General features: G+C 39.8%; 1 protein-coding gene across 2 annotated transcripts in view; it reads right to left on the reverse strand.

The window, feature by feature from the left end:
- SCAF8 (SR-related CTD associated factor 8) overlaps positions 1-16,727 on the reverse strand; it is a 214,854-nt gene extending 198,127 nt beyond the window's left edge. Inside the window, exon 1 of one of the 2 annotated variants that reach the window (XM_044422372.1) lies at positions 16,420-16,727. Coding sequence is in view for 1 of the 2 variants with exons in the window: in XM_044422403.1 (XP_044278338.1) it covers positions 16,420-16,449 (30 nt within the window). In the remaining variant the exon portion in view is untranslated. The remainder of the gene's footprint in view (positions 1-16,419) is intronic. The other variant, XM_044422403.1, reaches the window with a different exon arrangement.
- Positions 16,728-19,202: the final 2,475 nt, after the last annotated feature.

Genomic DNA, 19,202 nt, shown 5'->3' on the forward strand with positions numbered 1-19,202 from the left:
ACTGTGCCATTCTATAAGTACAGCTACCTGATCATAACACACAACACTGAGGACTTAAAGTCATGCTTTGCCTATCTAGTGCAACAGTAATTATTTTTACCTGCTTGCATTATTTTATTTCATTTTATTAAATATTTGATGGTACCTTAATTGATACTGACATCACCCACTCAGTCATTTATTCCTAATATATAAAATTATCATATGCTCATTGTTTTCCTCAGGTGTCAACCCAGTTTCTTTCATTGCTACAGGGATTTTTGCAACTTGTTCCAATGGTTCTCATTGTCTGTTTTAGCTGTTTTGAACTTTTTAATGATTTTATAATATTTTATTGCATTTTATTGTCTGTTTTATGGATTGTTGTAATCTGTCTAGAGACCTCTGGCTGTGGGGTGCTATAGAAATTATTATTAATGAGGTATTGTCTCATGAGGCTAGGAACTGTGATTTGTGATGTGCTTCACAATGGTGTGTAACCTCTATTACCTGGGTGCCTCTCCATCATTATGCATTTAAAATCCTCCATCTCTATTATGGAATTCATCTATTACCTGGCTGCCTCTCCATTATTATGCATTTTAAAATCCCCCCACCTCTACTATGGAATTCCTTGAATGGCTAAGAAAATTAAAATGAAGTCATCTTAGTTTACCAATTGCACTTCAATGTGTTTTGAAACTAGCAGATCTGCAGAGGGGAATCTGCATCATTTTTACTTTCCTAATTAAGATCCGTTCTATATACAGTCTCGTTCAGCAATCTGAAGTTCACAGTTTTTACTAGAAAACTGAAATGGACAGGAATTTCCTGCATAGTAATCTTGTCAGTAGTAATCTTTGATACTAACAAACCTTGTAAAATATGAAGCAGTATATAGTATGAACTGTAGTTTAGAGTTATTTTTTCTTCCTTGCAACTAAAGTAATAGATGTTCTTTACAGTTACTTCCTCTGATGGCACCAAGTACTTTTGTACTTGGCCAAATTTCTTAGTACTATTATACAGAATTATTTCTTTGGCACTGGCCAAATTTCTTAGTACTATTGTACAGAATTATTCCTTCTAAAGAAGACAGTCAGTTCATTTATTGATTGATTTGATCTGAACACTTCCCTTCTACCAAGAAAAGTTGAACTTACGCACTAAATCGGATAGCACTAACTGCAGCCAGAGGGAAAAAAGGCCTGTTTTGTTTTCATCTGAAAGCATTCTGAACTGATTATAAATCTGGAAAGCAGACCACTTCTAAAACTCCCTCTGTATTTTAAATCAACAACATGCTAATACAATGAAGAATCACAAGAGATTAGTTCAACAAAAGAGGTACTACAAGCATCACTCTACAGAAGCAGCAGCCAAATGTTATTCAAGTCAAAGAGGATGTTTCTTCACAAAACCTGCTGCTGCATTTTGTTGGAGACAGCACTTGTAACTGTTTTCTCCTAATCCAATTTTTTCAAAATATTAGTTTTGCACTTACATGACTATCTCACCTGATTATAACACAGTATGCCTGAGCCTGTCTCACTGAGCCCGAGTGAGAAGTGAGCCATAGTCTTCCATGGTAAAAGAATTAATGAAGGAAATATATTCTGATGTTATTCATGTGACACAAAAGCCAATCAGGTTACAATGGCAACAAGCCGAAATAAGAAGTATGTGAGTGGCACAAGATGTGCCACTTCTCATCCACTCAACTTTTCCACTCTATATCCAGTTTCGAAAACAGCCATAGGTAATCCGGAATAATGTACAAACCTAGAACTCTCACTTTAGAGTAAAACAATCCAGAGTTTTACTCCATGATTTGTTGTTAGGTTAGGTTAGAACTCTGGATTGTTTCCCCTCAACAACCCAGGGTTCGTGCCAAACAACCAAGGAACTGGGCATTCCTGTGCTGTTTTGTAAAGCAGTAAGAAGCCACAAGCAAACAGGAGGCAGCACATTTGTTTCTGTGCAGCCCCAACAACCCAGGAGTTGCCATTATGTGCAGACTAAGTAATAGACTGTCTCTTGCCCTTGGACAATGATGTGGATTTTCCAGAAAAAAAATCCAATGCAAATTCAGTTGATTTGTGCAGGGTCAAATGGAAAGGAAATTTTTCGGTTTGTACTGGAAAATATTCTAATGCAACCAGAGATGAGCAACTTGTAGGCCAAAACGTCTGGAGCATCAAAAGTAGCCTACTCCTACAGCAGCAAGATCTAGTTCAGCATTTTTATTTACTTGTATTTAGTAAGCAGAGCTTTAAAAAACATCCTATGATATTTTGTCCTAATACATCATGATTATCTACTATTTGTAATATACATACTTTTTAATTAAAGAACTTACAAATGTGAATCTTCCAGGAAAAAATAAAGCACTGGACAATTTTTGGCTCCACCTCACTGTCCAAGGAAAGTAAGAACTGTTCCCAGGCAGTTAGAGATACATATTTTAAATTTTATTTTACACTACTATACTAAAATATCTAACATAGAAACATATGGATAGGAGGCGTAGTCATTATTTTTGCATACTAGTACAAAATCTCACTTGAGAGTTCTACTGAGTTCAGAATTACTATGCAGTAATTCTTCTGATGAACAGGATAGAGTTGTTTAAACAAGACATCCCTTTTCTTAACACTCATTTTTAATGTCATGATCAAACTATTGAGACCAAAAACAGATTAGCAGGAAACTAGTTTCCTCTACCACCTCATATAAGGACAGGTTTTTTTGTTTTGATCTGCCTTCTCAATGTGATTGGAACCTGAACACTGAAAAGTAAGCAATAAATTATGACTACAATAGGAGCTCTACATGATCAGGTTCATCAGGCTGGATTCTATATTAACATCCTGTACGCGACAGGAACCTAAAAGACTTGCAGGTCACTTTACTGCTTTTCTTAACTGTGCCGTCTTTGGGTTTAAATCACGCATCCATTGTGGAAAGTGAAATTATGATCGGAAAAAATAAAGTGACGTTTTTACTGGTGTTTGGCATCCTTCACATGACCTCTAGCTTTTCTCAACAGACAAGTTCATCGAAATAGTGAATAAAATTCTGACAGAATTATACACACAAAATGTGGAGACAAAAATTTACCACTGTTATTAATATCGAGACAGATGCTGTGTTTGTATGTAACACAGAATCCCACCTTATTAAACTATAATGAAAATGACCTAAATGTTCATCCAACAGTCCATTTGCTTCAGCTTTACGCCTCCTACTCACATAAGAGAGTAAAGCAAACTTTACCTAAAGACCTAGCACTAGGTATGGATGCCACACTCTGTTATACCTGCCTAGTTAATTTACCCATGGACAAAAGGCTGTACCAACCAGTATGTACCTGCATGCTACTTGTTCACATTGTGGCTGAACAGGCCAGGGCTCCTGCCTTATTGATACATGTATCCATGGCCAAAGAGGTAAGAAGAACATGCAAAGCAGTCCCATCTTCTACTGCACTTATCCTATCATTTTAAAACTATTTTACATATAATCTCTGCAAAAGAATATGTACTAGCTGACATCTACATCCAAGATGGCTACATCTCTGCTGGCTTTCCAATACCATGCAGCACAAGGTGGCATTAAGCATATCTGCATTAACTTTAATTTAGCAAGCCCTAACAATCCCCTGTACTATAACACACAGCAAGATGTGAGATGGGTCCACACAAGCATGACTATATGGCTGAAATCAGAGAGTCTGACACAAAGACAAAATAATGGAGCCATAGTTAGGAAGCTTTCTTTCTTTCATTCTAAGGTTATATGTTAAAGCCAAAAATGTGATCACACTTGTGAAGCACATTATAATACAAACACTGCATAAACTATTGCATCCAATAAATTTTCTAGTATTCTTTGTCAAATTATTTCCACAAGTGCCCCAGCATACCTAAAGTGGGGGGGGATCCACACAAGCAGAAGCAAAAAGCAAATAACTAGTTCTTCAGGCCCACAATCTACAAGCATAATCCTGCACGGTCGTCTCTTCCAAAATAATTCCTAATTTAGTAAATAATCAAGAATACCCCCCACCATTTTTTCCAAATGGCAACTGATAAGAGAACTGATACACAAATGCTGTGCTTTTGTGAGTCTTAAGAAGAACATTAAGTACAAAGTGGCCAAATACTGCATTTTCTGGCCATTTTTAGATTTCCCCCCCGCCCCCAGGAATGCAAAACTTAATTTTTTAGAATGGGAATCTTTGCAAGTTGGTATTCTAAGTTTGGAGTTTCAGGCAAAATGCTATTAGCTATTATCTGAAAAGAAGACTACCACTATTGCTATTGCTTCCTTATAACTGCGAAAAGAAATGGAGACTTATCCTGGACCCTGCAACATTACAGGCTCAATTGTAGCACATAACACTTGAGTAATTAGCTCAAGATTTATGGAGTTGCAAGAGGTCCCGAGCTACCATTACTAGTCAATAGTCAGAATATACTGCATCTTAGATAACAACCAATGGATTTTTTTTTTGGAGGGAACTAGTTGTAAAGATGTTTCCTTGCTGGAAAGTGAAACAGAAGAAATGCTTTTTTTTTCCTTTCCTTCCCTTTATCTGAAGAATTTGTCACACAGCCTCATCCCAAGTCTAAGAAAGGTCATGGTTTCTCTAGGATACATCTCCTACTGGCTTCTGTCTTTCTCCTTCAAACTGCTGGCTTGCGATGCATTATTTTTTTTTTTTAAGTAGCTCTAGAGGAGTTATGGGTTATTATCTCTGGATTATTATGAACAAACACGCCTCTTAGTTCATTCCCATTTGGCTCTTCCTGTCAGCAGGAATAGCTAAACAAGCAGGGATAATTCGTTGCTAGGATGGCTAGCATCCTCACTTAACTTGAAATTCTGACTTGTCTCTTCCAGTGTTACAACTCTGGCTTATCAGGAGAAACACAAAACAAATTATTGATTAGGCAGAAGCATGTTTAACTGAGAGCAGCCTTAAATGTTTAGCTCTTCCTGCTTGACAGGAGGAGCCAAGTGGGTGTGATGTTTAGAGTGTTGGTCTGAGGACTTAGCAGATGCAGTTTCTAGTTCCCACTCAGCAATGAAGCCTACTGGGTGATGCTGGGCCAGTCACTCTCTTTCACACTAATCTACTTCAAAGGGCTGTTGCAGTGAGGATAAAGTGCAGCTATATAAGCCACACTGGATCCCTCACAAGAGGAATAAAGGTTGGGTTCAAATGGGTTTTGCATTTTTGCATTTTAACTTAATGTTTGTATTTTTTTTAATTTAATGTTATAATTATTTTTTAACTTAACGTTGTAAGCCGCCCCGAGGCTTCGGCGAATGGGGCGGCATAAAAATGTTTTAATAAATAAATAAATAAATAATGGAATGCAATAAATGTCACGTAATAATTAAGTGGGAACAGCTGAACTTCATGAACTAGCACAGTGGCTTGTTCCTAGCAACCAAAGGTTCTGAGTTACAGTTGCTTGTGAATGATGCCACTGTCTTACTGGAACATGTGAAATGCACAGAGCAGAAACAGTTCCACAAAGTGATGCTCCCAAAGGCTTTGAGATAACATTTGTGTTGAATGTGAACCAAGTGAAGAAAGTAAATGAGAATAAAACACTTTTTAAACATCTACGTAAATCTTACCAACCTCTCACTTACACGTATATGAATGTAACAAAAACCATGCTGGATAAGACCAAAGGTCCATCCAGTCCAGTACTCCATACACACAGTGGCAAACAGCTGCCCACAGGATCCCTCGAGCAGGATGGGTGCAAAACCTCCACCTGCCCAAGTTCCTTAGCAACTGGTGTATGCAGGCATGCTTCCTCTGCTAAAGGAAGTAGCACCTAGCCAGCAAGGTTAGTAGCCACTGATAGCCTCCCTGTCCCATGAATTTGTCCAATCTACTCTTAAAGCCATCCGGTTTGGTAGCCAGCACCACTTCCTGTGGCAGTGAATTCTACAGTTTAATTATACACTGTGTGAAGAAGTTCTTTTATCTGTCCTAAACCAGCTTCATGGGTGACCCCAGGTTTGAGTGTTAAGGAGAGCAAGAAAAATATCTCCCTCTCTACTTTCCCCAAACAATGCATTATTTTAAACAACTCTATCATGTCTCTTCTTACTTGCCTTTTTTCTAAACTGAACATCCCCAGTTGTAGCCACTCCTCACAGGGGAGCTGCTCCAGTTTCCCGATCATTTTGTTGCCCTTCTCTGTACTTTTTCTAACTCAATAATGCCTTTTTTCAGTTATGGTAACCGGGACTAAATACAATATTCCAAGTACACTCACACCAGAGATTTATATAAGGAAAGTAAGATTTTGGCAGTTCTATTTTGTATTCTGTTTCTGTGCCTAGCACGGAGTTTGTCCTTTTCACAGCAGTTGAGCACTACGCCAACGTTTTTGTTGAGCTGTCCACCACTATCCCAAGTTCTATTTCTTGAACAGTCACTGCTAGTTCAGATCCGATTAGCTTTTACTTGAAGTTGGGGTTTTTTTGCTCCAACATGCATTACTCTGTATGTGCTTATAATTAACTGCATTTGCCATTTGATGCCCATCCTCCCAGCTTGGAGAGATCCCTTTGGAGCGCCTCACAATCCCTTTTGGGCTCAACCATTCTAAGCAGTTGAGTGTTATCAGCAAACTTGGGCACTTCACTTTCTACTCCTACTATGAGATCATTTATGAATAGGTTGAAAAGCACTGGCCCTAATAAAGAGCTCTGTGGGATCCCATTTGTTACATCTCTCCACTGGGAGAAATTACCATGTATTCCCATCCTCTGTCTTCTGTTCTTTAGCCAGTTAGTGATCCATGAGGAACTCTCCTCTTTATTCCATCACTGCTTAGTTTGTTTCAGAGTTTTTGGTGAGGGATTTTATCAAACGTTTTGAAGTGCAAGTAAACAGGTCTACTGGATTGCCCCTGTCTACAAGTTTATTGACATAATCAACAGGGTGTAATCTCCTCACCCTCCCCCGCTTTAGCTGTGGCACCCTGATTATAGAAATAGAACCCCAAAGAGGTACGCCTGGAATCTACTCTTTATTCCATTCAGTGCCAGGTAAAAACATTTTTATCTACACAATATTTTAACTGTTAAATTTTTATCATCATCTTTTCCATTGTATTTTATTTTGTACTGTTGTTATACTTCTGGACTGATAAGATTACAATTGTTGTGGGTTTGTTATTACCGTTTTATCTGATTTCTGTCTGATTTTCTGTCTGATTTTATAAATTATTATTATATATTATTTCTGGCACATGAAAACTTAAACACATGTGCCATATATAACTGATGCTATTTGTATGATTCTGTACTCTGGCATGTCTCCTCATCTACCAAGTTTAAATATATTAAGTGTTGATTAAATTGTTCATCCCTTTGAAAATTTATAAACATATGTGGCATAAACAGTTATGCAAATAACATGGTTTACATAGCTTGCAAGATGGAACATGTGGCCTCAAACCCTTGCAGATTAAACATCCAGGAATCAAGACCCATGTGCCATGCAAGCAGAGTCCCTCTTGCATGTCCACCACTGCTGCCAGCACTAGCAGACAGGAAAGAAGCTTGGTGCCCCCTTCCATACCTGCTACCTGCAGCAGTGAGCAGGGAAGAAGCTGCTGTTCTGGAGGAATGAAGTTGCAGGAATGGCTGTTCTGGCATGCCTAGTGACACCACCGCTCTTTCACATCCTGCAACCACTGGGATGTTGGCTGGTTGCAAAACTGGGTGTCCACAAATCTTTGCAGACTTCTTGGTTTGGCTCACTTTGTAGGACTAGGTCAAGCATGAGAGGAACTCCACAGAGGCTAGAGTAATGCCTTCTGGAGAGCTTGTTCCAACCCTAGTCAAGACAAAGCTTTTTTAATATGCAGAAAATTTACTCCACCTTATTTATTACCTTTCTATATCTCATAATAACTGAAGCTCTCTAGGCAGTTCATGACAATTGCAACCATAAACTATACTATGAACGTTTAAAAGTGCAATATACAATAAAAGTAAAAGTCAAATTAAAAACTAGGAGCAATTTAAAGATTGAAATACAGCACAACATTTAAAACAGAGAATGAGATTCTGTATCATGGGGTGCCTGGACAACCCCAGGCTCACATTCTGTTGTATCATTTATACATAAGCAGATTTACAATTTAGCTCTTCTGGGACACTGTCAAATTCAGACCAGTTAAAAAGTCCCCCAATCTGAGCCTTTTCCAATTTTCTTTCTATAAAGCTAAATACGCCTGTAGCACAAAATTTGCTTAAGAGAAAGTCTTCAAAACACATTTTAAGGCACTTAACTTCATATCATCTTAGTCTCTTTTGAAAGCCAGGAGTTAAAGCTAAAGCCTCCAACTAAAATAACTAAAATCCATTGAGGAAAAACACTTTCAGAAGGGTCAAGGCCAAGCACTGTTAAGCAGATGTTATCATTATCCATTGCTGTCAGAAAGTCTTAAATTACCTGTATTAGCTGAAAATGGAAATCTATTCTTTTGGTGCTGCAAGCCTTCTGGGGAGAAGGGGAACATTCAGCCAAACAAAGGCTTTTAATATGTAGCATCTACCTTGCCTGAGGCAGTTTGGATGGGGTGACAAAAAGACCCCAAATAAAAGCAATGCTAGGTTTGAAGTTAATACTGAATGGAGGCTAACATTCCGGGGAAAATCAGAAAGTCTTCACATAGCACCAAAATAAGCGGCACTAAGCGAACCTCTCTGAAAAGTTCACTCTATGACCAGGATAACAGAGCAGATAAGGCCCTCCTCTTAGTAGTCACCAACCTCACTTCCTTTGGCAGGAGCTATCTTGTCTAGATTGAGTCTTGGTTTACTGGCCCTTATCCAGTCTATTACAATGTCCAGGCACTGATTTGGCTCTGAGCTCCTAGCTCACCTGGACGCTATAAAAAGTAGAGACAGGAATGGATGTCATTCACATATTGATGAAATTCAGCTCACACGTCCAATTAACCTCCCTTAGCAGTTTTATTTAGATGTTAAACAGCATGCAGGATAAACCCTGTGGAGCCCCACAGCATAGTTGCTGTACACTGCATCAATTCTTCTACACAACCTTCTTGAAACAACATCACAGTGCCTCCAAATCCCAACCCAGACAGCCTATCTAGAAGGATATCATGGCTGAAGGTCTCAAAAGCCACTGAGAGGTCTAAAAGATGCTACCCAACTCCCAGGGGCTGTCATTCAACAGGACAACCAAAGCAGTTTCCAGGCGTAAAAAAATGATGAAATGGATGCACAGAATCCATTTTGTTCAACCACTAGCAACCACCTGTTCAAGCTTCTTGCTCAGAAGGGAATGTTGACCACTGTCCAATAATAGGTATCATCTGGCTCCACATTAGGCTTTTTCAGGCTGTTTTTTGCTATAAATCAAAGCATTGTTCTTAAGGGGTTCAATACAAACAATAAAGAGTAGGTATCTACTAGACTGAGTTGCACAGAGTGGGAAAAAAGTTTCCAACCATATGCAATTGTTCCAAGTACCTTTCCCAAAATGTTGTTTCCAAATCACTGTAAAGTTTCCAGAGCTCTAGGACCTCCTCAGATATTCTTTTCGCACACAATTATCAGACTATTTTGATAATAGACTTTTTACTATACAGTAAAAACAAATGGAACATCAATAACAGAGGGCAAGTAAGAGTTTATCAAAGTCAAAGGACCAATAAAAGAATATTAAATCAAGGGTAGCTACTGCAGGTATACGTTAAATATGTATTGAAGGATGAAGGTGAGAGAGAACCCCTCAAATTTACAACCCTTCTGCTAACCTTTAGAGTTCTGTACTGGAATCTCTACTATATACAAATGTCGCTAAAACAAAGTAATTGGCACAAGGTACATAAGCTATAGATAGAGTAAGAAACACCATTATAAAATTGCAGTGGCTTAATTTCTGCTGCTCCTAACAGGTATAAAGATTTGTCAAATTTATACAAATTAGACCTCAATATATCACAATAAAATTCCTAAAGAGAAATATTCCCATTAATTCAAGCAAGCAAGCTAAACAGCAATGCCATGCATGTAAACTACAGGCAGTTCCAGGTTATGAACATCTGAGTTATGAACATCTGTTCTTATGAACTGCCATAAAGCCTATTAATTCAAACATTTCAGTTAAAAGAGAAATGGCTCACAGTAATGAACACAAACTAGTACCCTTGGCCTACTGTGAAAAATCATTATCACCACAGAGAAAGAGGAAGTGAAAGGGGAGAGAGGGAGGCCTCCAAAGCATGCCTTCTTGCCCTGCCCATTCAAAGAGGGAAATCCCTTCAGCTTTTCCTTGGTGCAAAGAGGAGACACTAGTGAATGGAAGGGAGGGCAGGGAATAAGAATATAAGTATGTAATAAATAAAGAAGTGGAGCCCTGCTGGATCAGACCAAGGTCTGACCAAGAGAGGGAGAAGCAATCCAGTACATGTATGGTCAACAGTATGAAAAGTCAAGGTTGAGGGGGAGGGTTCTGCACCTCTAACCAGCACTGCTAGAAATATTTGCATTTTTTTCACTTTCATGGGGGTCCAGCACCTCTAACCCCTGCGAATGTGGAGGGTCAACTGTATATGGAAATGTTTCTTAAGTGGTATATATGCATAGAAAAGTAAAATATGTATGTATACTTAAACATTTGACTTACTGTATGTAAGTAATCAAACTTATAAATTCAACTTAAAGACATTTTCAGGAATGCACTGGTGGGCATTTGAAGTGGCCCATGAAAATTTTTAAACAAATATGACTTCTCTCTAGATATGCCAAATAGTTAGCATATAAAAATTGATCCAGCATTTTATGTTTTTGAAAACAGTAACTTCAAGTTTGATGTCTGAATGCATACATATTTTGATCCTCCCATTTCTGCTTTTTAAACACATCCAGACATAAAATTAGAAAAATATTACTTTCCCATTAATTCACAATTTTCAGAAATGCTACACTAGTACTGTTAATTCTGAAAGCATTGTAGCCCTTCCACCAAATCAGAGCAGTGAAAAGTACTTTTGAATAAGTTTCTGCAGTAGCTTGGCATACACATATGAATGATGTGTTCAGGATAATGAACAGTGTAAATTCTGTGCAGGTTAAACATATGTCTCATTGTGTACAATGGTTTTACTCCCAGCTAAGCATGCATAGGATTGTAGCCCAAGCAAGCAAAACTCTAATGGGAGTTTCACACACTTCCTACATTATATGACAGCCCTAACATTTTCCTGTCTCAGCTGCCACTGTCCTTCCCCAGTTCCTAATATAAGATATACACTGAGTAAGCCAAAAGATAGTGGTTACTAAATTATTTAGAAAAAAACTTGAAGGAAAAGCACTAAATACCACCAATACTACACTGCAATTTTCTGCTTGATTTTCTTCAGATGAATGCACATCTTATTCATCTTTAATTTGCTTTTGTGAAGAAGAATGGGTTTCTCTTTAATTTGCTTTTGTGAAGAAGAATGAGTTGACAGTGTGCAATCCTGTCCTTATGGACAGATTAATTAGAGCCAATGAGAAAACCCTATAGAAAACACAGATCATAAAGCAAAATGCAGGTCTGAAATGAAGCTTGACATACATCTGCTTAAAACTTTTACACCAACAACGAAATAACTATTTTTACATCACAACATGCTACAGGCATGTCCAATATTCCTACACATAAGATCTGCCTATGATCTTTTCCTCCATCAGTCACAACATAGATCTGTTATGTTCCTAAGAATAGTCCTTAGGCCCCTACTATTTCTTCCTCTCTCCCACCAGTTCTCATTTCAGCATCTCCAATTCATCCTAATGACCATTTAATAGCTAATGCTATTTTACTTCCCCCACCTTTCCACCCTGAAGTAAATACCTCTTATCATTTTTCTTAACCAACTTTAATATTAGCCAACATTTCCATTTTAATCAGAATTTGAAAACGGGGTTTGAGGTAGATTTGCGGATTCTGAAAAAAATTGGTCAGTGTTAAACATGGACAAGCTCAACATAAATACCATGAACCGACCTTTAACAACAGAGGGAAATTCATACTGAAGCTGCAATGGAGGGAAGCATGTGTGGTTTATGTTTCCAGCACCTTCAGCAAAATTGCACACACAAACCACTGAATGGCTGGATACAATGTGGTACTGTGCACAAGCAGATTCTCACAGGTTCCAGCATGGAATCTTGTGGATGGCAATGGGAAGCTATTTGCTAATTCACTAACAGCATTCCTCAAAAGAAACTTTTGCAGTGCTTTTTGCCACTTCTTGCTTAGAGCAGCTATGCCATGTGACAGGACACTGAGTTGGAAAAACTACAGAGAAGGGCAACAGAAAATATCAGGCGATTGGACACTATGAAAAGCAGCTACAACAACCAGTACTGTTCAGTTTAGAAAAAAATATAAGGGGAGACATGAATAAGCGGTTTAAAATAATGCATTGTTTGGAGAAAGTAGAAAAGGTGACATTGTTCTCCCTCTCCCATAACACTCAAACAGGGGGTCATCCCATGAAGCTGACTGGTAGAAGGTTCCGATGGATTAAAAAAAGTACTTCTTCACATAGTGTATAGTAAAACCATGGAATTTGCTGCCACAGGAAGTGGTGCTGGTCAGATGCTTATAAAAGGAGATGGGACAAATTCATGAGAGAGGGGGCTATTAGTGACTGCTAGTCTTATTGGCTAGCAGTCCTTATTGGCATGCCTCCTTTTGCAGAGGAGACATGCCTGCATACACCAGTTGCTAATAAGCTTGGGCAAGTGGAGGTTTGCACTCATCCTGCTTGAGGGATCCTGTAGGAAGCTGTCTGCAATCGTGTGTAGAGAGTGTTGGACCAGATGAACCTTTGATCTGATCCAGTATGGCTTTTTTTATGTTCTTGAAGTAACTCTGCCACTTGGATGGAGCAAGTTCAGTGTGCAAAAACAAAGTTAAGGAAAGAAATATGATTATTGTTCTAAACTATTAAATCAACTCTAGAGGTTGAGCTCCATAGACCATATAGGTGTTTTCAGGTGAACACACATTTAATGTATATACCACCCTATTCATGAAAGTTTCTGATCAGGATGTATGAGCTTAGCAATTCCACCAGCAGAAAACGGAGGGGGTAATTTTGCAGTCCCCATCCAGCTCCCTGGGTCCTCAACTTATGTTCCAGAGGATTAGAATCCCGTGAAAAGATCTGAGGACATACAGAATATGAAGGAGAGGCACAAGTCCACCTGTGCAGCACTGAACAAAAAGTGCTATTTTAGAGTCCATCTGTAATAATACCAAGAACTGGTCTTTTATTTGATGGGTATCTTTAAAATGAGAGATCATCTCAGAAAATTCTACTATAAAGGACTGATTTACTAGCTCACCTCTCCTTTCCTGATATAGGCATATATACTGTACCTATATTTCTGATACCATAAACAGTAAAAAAAACTGCATACAGGCAAATAAGAAGACTGGCAGAGAAAGGTTGGTCTGCTATACTATAAGAGATGGGAAGCCCCACCTCTCCCAGTACAGAAGGCAGCCTGCTTCATTTTTCCTCTACCAGCAAGAAAGCAAAAATGTTTGTAGACCAGTAACTTTTCTGTGCTTATTTACAAGGCTGCTGCATTGTTGAAGTTTTTCCAGAAATACTATTCTTGTGGCAGACTACACAACTGTACTGTGCATAGGCAACTATACAATCATCATATCACCCTGTTCTGAAGGATAGTATAAACGGTATGGTTTTAAAACTTATCTTCCAACAGACAAAGCTACCCAAATACACCAAAAGATATTGAAAGATATCTAAAAGAATTACAAACAATACATGATAGTTTGTTTCCTATATTTCTCATCCACACTTGGAGTTAATTCCTTGCTTCTAATCCACAAATTAAGAAGCAAGATACAGCACATCAAACAAAACTCTCCACTAAAGAACTTTTAATTTTGAAACTTAAGATTGTACTGAAGATAAAACATGTAAAAAGTTCTCTTTTTCAGGACAAATTAGCATATACACTGTTCTATAACAGGGTTTTAAGTGTTCAAACATCATACATGACTAAGTTGTAATCCCTACAGTAAAGGTGATTGGACAACTGCTACTATCCCTAATGTACAGATCAGTGCATGATGCACAGAGACTATGGATTGTCCAATGATAACTACTGAGATCAAAGCTATGATGAAATTCAAACTGGACACTGCCTAATTCCTAGCTCAATCCTATGCATGCTTAGTTGTATGTAAATCTCACCAGCTTCATTGGATCTCAATCCTAACTCAGAAGAAATTCCCATTCCTTTTAATGGTGCTTACTCCCAAGTTACAAATCATGATCATATACATATCTATCTGGAGTAATCTCCACTGAACAATTCTGAGAAGATGGGTTATAGCATTGTGCTGCCAGGCGCTAACAATGCATTTATCTATTTACTTTTGTATACTATCCACTACCAAATAGTCTCCGGACGGTCTTACAATAAAACAAAGTAAAGCACAGCATCCATTCTGTACAATAAAACCCCTATTAAAATCACAATCTGAACCTCAAAATACTGGTAAAATAAAAAGTTTTTGGCCTGGCACCAAAAAGAATAAAGTGTTGGCACCAGGTAAACCTTTCTGGAGAGCATATTCCATAACCAGGGCGTCACTGCAGAAAAGACCCTTCTCCGGGTAGCCACCCTCCTAATCTTCTTCAAGGAGGGCTCCTCTGATCCAGATCTTAAGGGGCAGACATGCACATAGGGAAGGAGATGCTTCTCCAGATATCCAAGTCCTAAGCCATTTAGGGCTTTATAAGTCATCACCAACACCATAAGTTGGGCCCGGACTTCAATTAGTAGCCAGTGCAGATGGTAAAGGGCCAGTGTTATATGTGCATATCTACTGGCCCCTGTTAATATCCTGGCTGCTCTGTTTTGAACCATCATTTGAAAACATTTCACAGGTAGTGCTTTAAATAATGTAGCAATATTTATTATTATCCTATTACTACTTTACATATATAACTTTTGGTTTGGAAACAAAGTACAGGTATCTTAATTTAGGAAAGACATTCCAACAGTGCTATGTTCTTCTGGAATAAATCCCCATTCTTTTCAATGCAACTTACTTCCAAGTATGTCTAAACTAAAAACTTTCAGTCTATTTTTAAATGAGTGAATGTAGGATCACAGCCTTGCAACATAACCTATAATTTCATCAGCATAGAACTAGATTATCTGTGTAAACTGAATGTGCATACTGATTTTAAAAAATGCCGCTTGACTAGTACAGAAGTTCTGGGTAATGTGTAGCCTAGCCCTTGGTTGATAGGCAAGAATAGCATCTGCGACTTCCTTTCATTATAACTCAAACATGATTTATTACTTTTTAATAGTATCAAATCTATTTCCTAAATAAAGCAATGCAGTGCTGGTATAGCAAAGCACATTAAAAATACACAGCTTCCAATTAAAAAAACCTCTGAATTTATTCATGCAGGTTGTTAGTAACCTGTATTTCCTTTCTGTCTATACCAAGTATTTTTTTCAAAGTAAAACAAAATAGCCAAGTTACACTAACATGCCAAAACACACATCCTTTAATGTTAGCTATGTAACTTTTTAATTGGTCACAGTTTTTTTGATTGGCTGCAACAAAGTGACCCCTACTTTTTAAAAAAGGAAAAATATCCTGAACATACAGCAAAAAACTCATTAGACACCCTCCTGAGAAGAGGGATGTGCCTGTGATGATGCTGCTTTAACAGGCTAATGGAGATGCAGACTTTATTAGGTCTCTTCCACCATCTGCAGTGTTGCTTTCTCGAGATCCCAAACAAACCTACGAAGCAAAGACTGGTACACGGATTTTAGTTTTTGACTGCGGTAGACACCCATTTGGGGGCATGCCTTACGATTCCCCCAATAAGGCAGACCGGTCAGGTCAACGGGAGGGAGGGGGCGACGGCGCGGGATGTGCACGGCCGGTATTTAAACGGGGCGAAAAGCGCGGTAGGGAGAAAGGTTAAGAGCCGCAGCAGGTAGGGAGAAAAGAGCAGAACCCCAAGCAGGAAGGAGGGCGATCTGGAGAGCAACCTGCATGGGCCACAGAAGACCATTGGACTTGTTCGTTCCCTCCTCCCAATTCCGCCCCCTCCTCCCTGGTGCTTCGTCGTCATAGGAATCATGGCTCTCCCACCCTAAGAAAGAAGACCCCCCCCTTCCTCCTTCCGATCGTAGCAAAGATCCGAGGCCTCTCTTCATCGGTCTTCCCGCAACATTGAGGAGAGAATCTAAGAAGCCTCCCGCCCCCGGCCTCTCTCAGGCGACAGAAGAGGAGTGTCTCCCTCCCTGCCGCCTGCCGCCCGCCTGCCGCCTCCCGACCCGAGGAGTCCCAACACAGACCTCGCTATTAAAGGCTTTCACGGCCTCCATGTTGTGGTGGAGGGAGAAGGCTAGAGCCGAACGGGAGGGGGGGTTGGTTGGCTGGCTCCCTGCGTTGGTGATGAAGGCCGCTTTCCTTCAGGGGCCGCCAAACCTCGTCGCCATGGCGGACGGGTTAGGGAAGGGGATCCTCCCTGATCCGCTGAGCTGCCCCAGGGCAGTCTCCGTCGCCGTTGCAGGGACAAACACGCAATAGCTGCGGCGCGGGCACCAATATGGCGGGCGGGAGGGCTCTTAGCTCGCTTGCAGCAGCGCAGTTCTCCCGGAGAGCAGCGGAGACGCCGGCCAGAGCGGCCCCTAGCGGACGAGCGAGCGAACGCTCCGACAGGCGGTTGAAGGAAAGGCGACCACAAACGAGCGGAGAGAGGCAGAGCGTCATTGAGTTTCCCTTGGAGACTGAGACTCAAGTCGGCTTGAGTACGAGCTCCTCCCGCAGCACAGAAGGAGGTACTGCAGCTGCCGGGCGCCGGCGGCAACAGGAAACGTAGGCTTCCGTAGGCTCTCGCTGTTGCGAGCGAAATGTTTCCGTGCGTGGAGTAGATGGAGGGGGCCAAAAAGAGCGCGCCAATCTTAGAGCTGCGAGTTACGCGCCCTTCTTTTAAATTCAGAAGTAAGTTTAGGAGGGATTACGAAAGTCAGTGTGCAGAGCGTACAGACTGGAGCAGCAATCCTAATGTGCATGGCTAAAGAGTAAGTTCCATTAAAGGCAGCTGCATCCAACAGACCACGTTCTTGGCGGTTTAGTCATAACGGGAAGCTCGATGCCAGCGTCTGCTGCGAATACAATAAGGAGGCGGTTCTAAATCGCCTGCACTCGCATGGCTGGGGCTTGCTGGGAATGGTGGGACCTTTTTCTGTCTAAAAGCACACAAAGTTTGTGCCCTTAAATGATCTCTTAAACTCTCTTGTTGCGAAATCGTGTATGTGGCTTACTAGGGAGCTGATACTCGCTTGCAACCTTAGCTAATTTCCACGTGTCTGAATTCTACAGTCCTAGATTGAAAGCCTGCGGTCAGAGTTTTGCACTTAGAACATTTTAGATATTCTGTTAGTGCTATGTCAATCCTGCTTTTCTACACATAATATTCAAACAGTAGAGTAAAAATACCGTAAGCTACAACTCCCCCCTCCCCAGAATAATAGAAGGTTAGATATGATAAATCAAAAAGAAGCCATGCCTTTTGGCAAGAATGTTCCTTGTTGATGGTTCAAAATGTAGAGCATTTTAATACAGAAGAAGCATTGGAAAATTTCAGCAACATACTTGGAGAAAGATAAGTGAACCTGAGGACAGGTAGATCTTTCCAAAATCTGTCAGGCATAATAAAAGGCTTTGTCAGGCACCTGAGAACATCTTTTCTGTTGTGGAACACATAAGTGCTTCCCCTGGAATTTGCAAAATGATTGGCAAACACTTTCTCAGTGGTTTAATAGACAGGTGTAGAAAGGCCAATCTCAGAAAGAAAGGTAGTGCAATAAGTGTGTATAAATAATACGAGGGAAAGCTGACTAGATGCAAGAGAGGACAGCTACAGTTGCTGACATTTCCTCTTCTGCACGGTTCTGGATGTTTCAGAAATGTCTCTGTCCTCCTTTGAATCTAGCTATTGTATTTGAGGGAGAGAGAAAATCTCACACTGGATAGATGTTTTCTGTTATGCCTTTATGTTTATCAACTGTCCATTTGCACCTAATATGATTGAGTTATATTGAATTATGGTTACTTTGTACCACACTGTGTCCCATTTTGTTAAAGGCTGTACCTTCGCTGTGTCCCCTAGCGCTAGACCTGGAAGATCTTTAGCTGATCTGTTTTAATGCAGGTTCTATTTTTGTGCTGCTCTCTCTTCAATTCATGAAAGAGCACTTCTGTAACCCCCAGCTCCAATAGCTTTCTTCTTGTCGGTAAAAGTATATTTGGTGTTCAGATCATTAATTTCTGTGTTGGACTTGAACTCGAGCCTTGGGTTCAAATGATGTAGAAGTGCTAGGTATGGGCCTGCCCCTGCTGCTTTTGCATTCTGAAGAATTTCATAGCTTTTTTAAGATTTTGACATTACTTTGAGAAAACACGAATTACAAAATAGTGCATTTAAAATCCCAGTCTGTGCTGAATTTCTGGTATTCTGCTGGAACAAAGTAAGAACCATTATCTGAACACAGTGACCAACATTCCCTATAGTGTAAACCATGCTTTTTTCTTACATATAAATACTCTTGAAGAGGTAGTTAAGCTAAAAATGTGAAATAAGCATGTATTCCTAGTCTCCCCAGCTAGGGCATCCTAATCCCACTCCCTTAATCCAATAACATGGCATCAGGTTAAGAGGTTAGACTGGTTGACAAGTGTCAGTTCCAAGTGACTGGCCCTTAAGCAGTAGGATCCTTTACAGTGGACTAACTTTTTTTGATGTGGGAAGAACTAGCTAGTTCAAAATCAGTGTTGCATCATTAAGCCACATTTCCCTTATGGCTAGTATTCTAAGTTTGCTTGTGTCTTTTGTTACTGACTTATGCAATACTCTTCATTTATATCACAAAGCCAACCTAGCTGATCAGTTTTATCATAATAAAGGCTTAAGTTAAAGGTCATCTGTTTGGAAGGAGGGGAAGAAATACACCAAGAAATACTGTCTTAAGTGGGTCTTTATATTTTGTTTCTGCCCTCTCTGGCAATAATGTAAGTTTTTGTCACAGGAGGATGTTGCTTTCTCCGTTTCTTGCTAATTCTCTTCTTGCCCTGG

This window comes from Varanus komodoensis, unplaced genomic scaffold, assembly GCF_004798865.1.
Source record: "Varanus komodoensis strain SLA01 unplaced genomic scaffold, ASM479886v1 scaffold1, whole genome shotgun sequence".
Classification (NCBI taxonomy): Eukaryota; Metazoa; Chordata; class Lepidosauria; order Squamata; family Varanidae; genus Varanus; species Varanus komodoensis.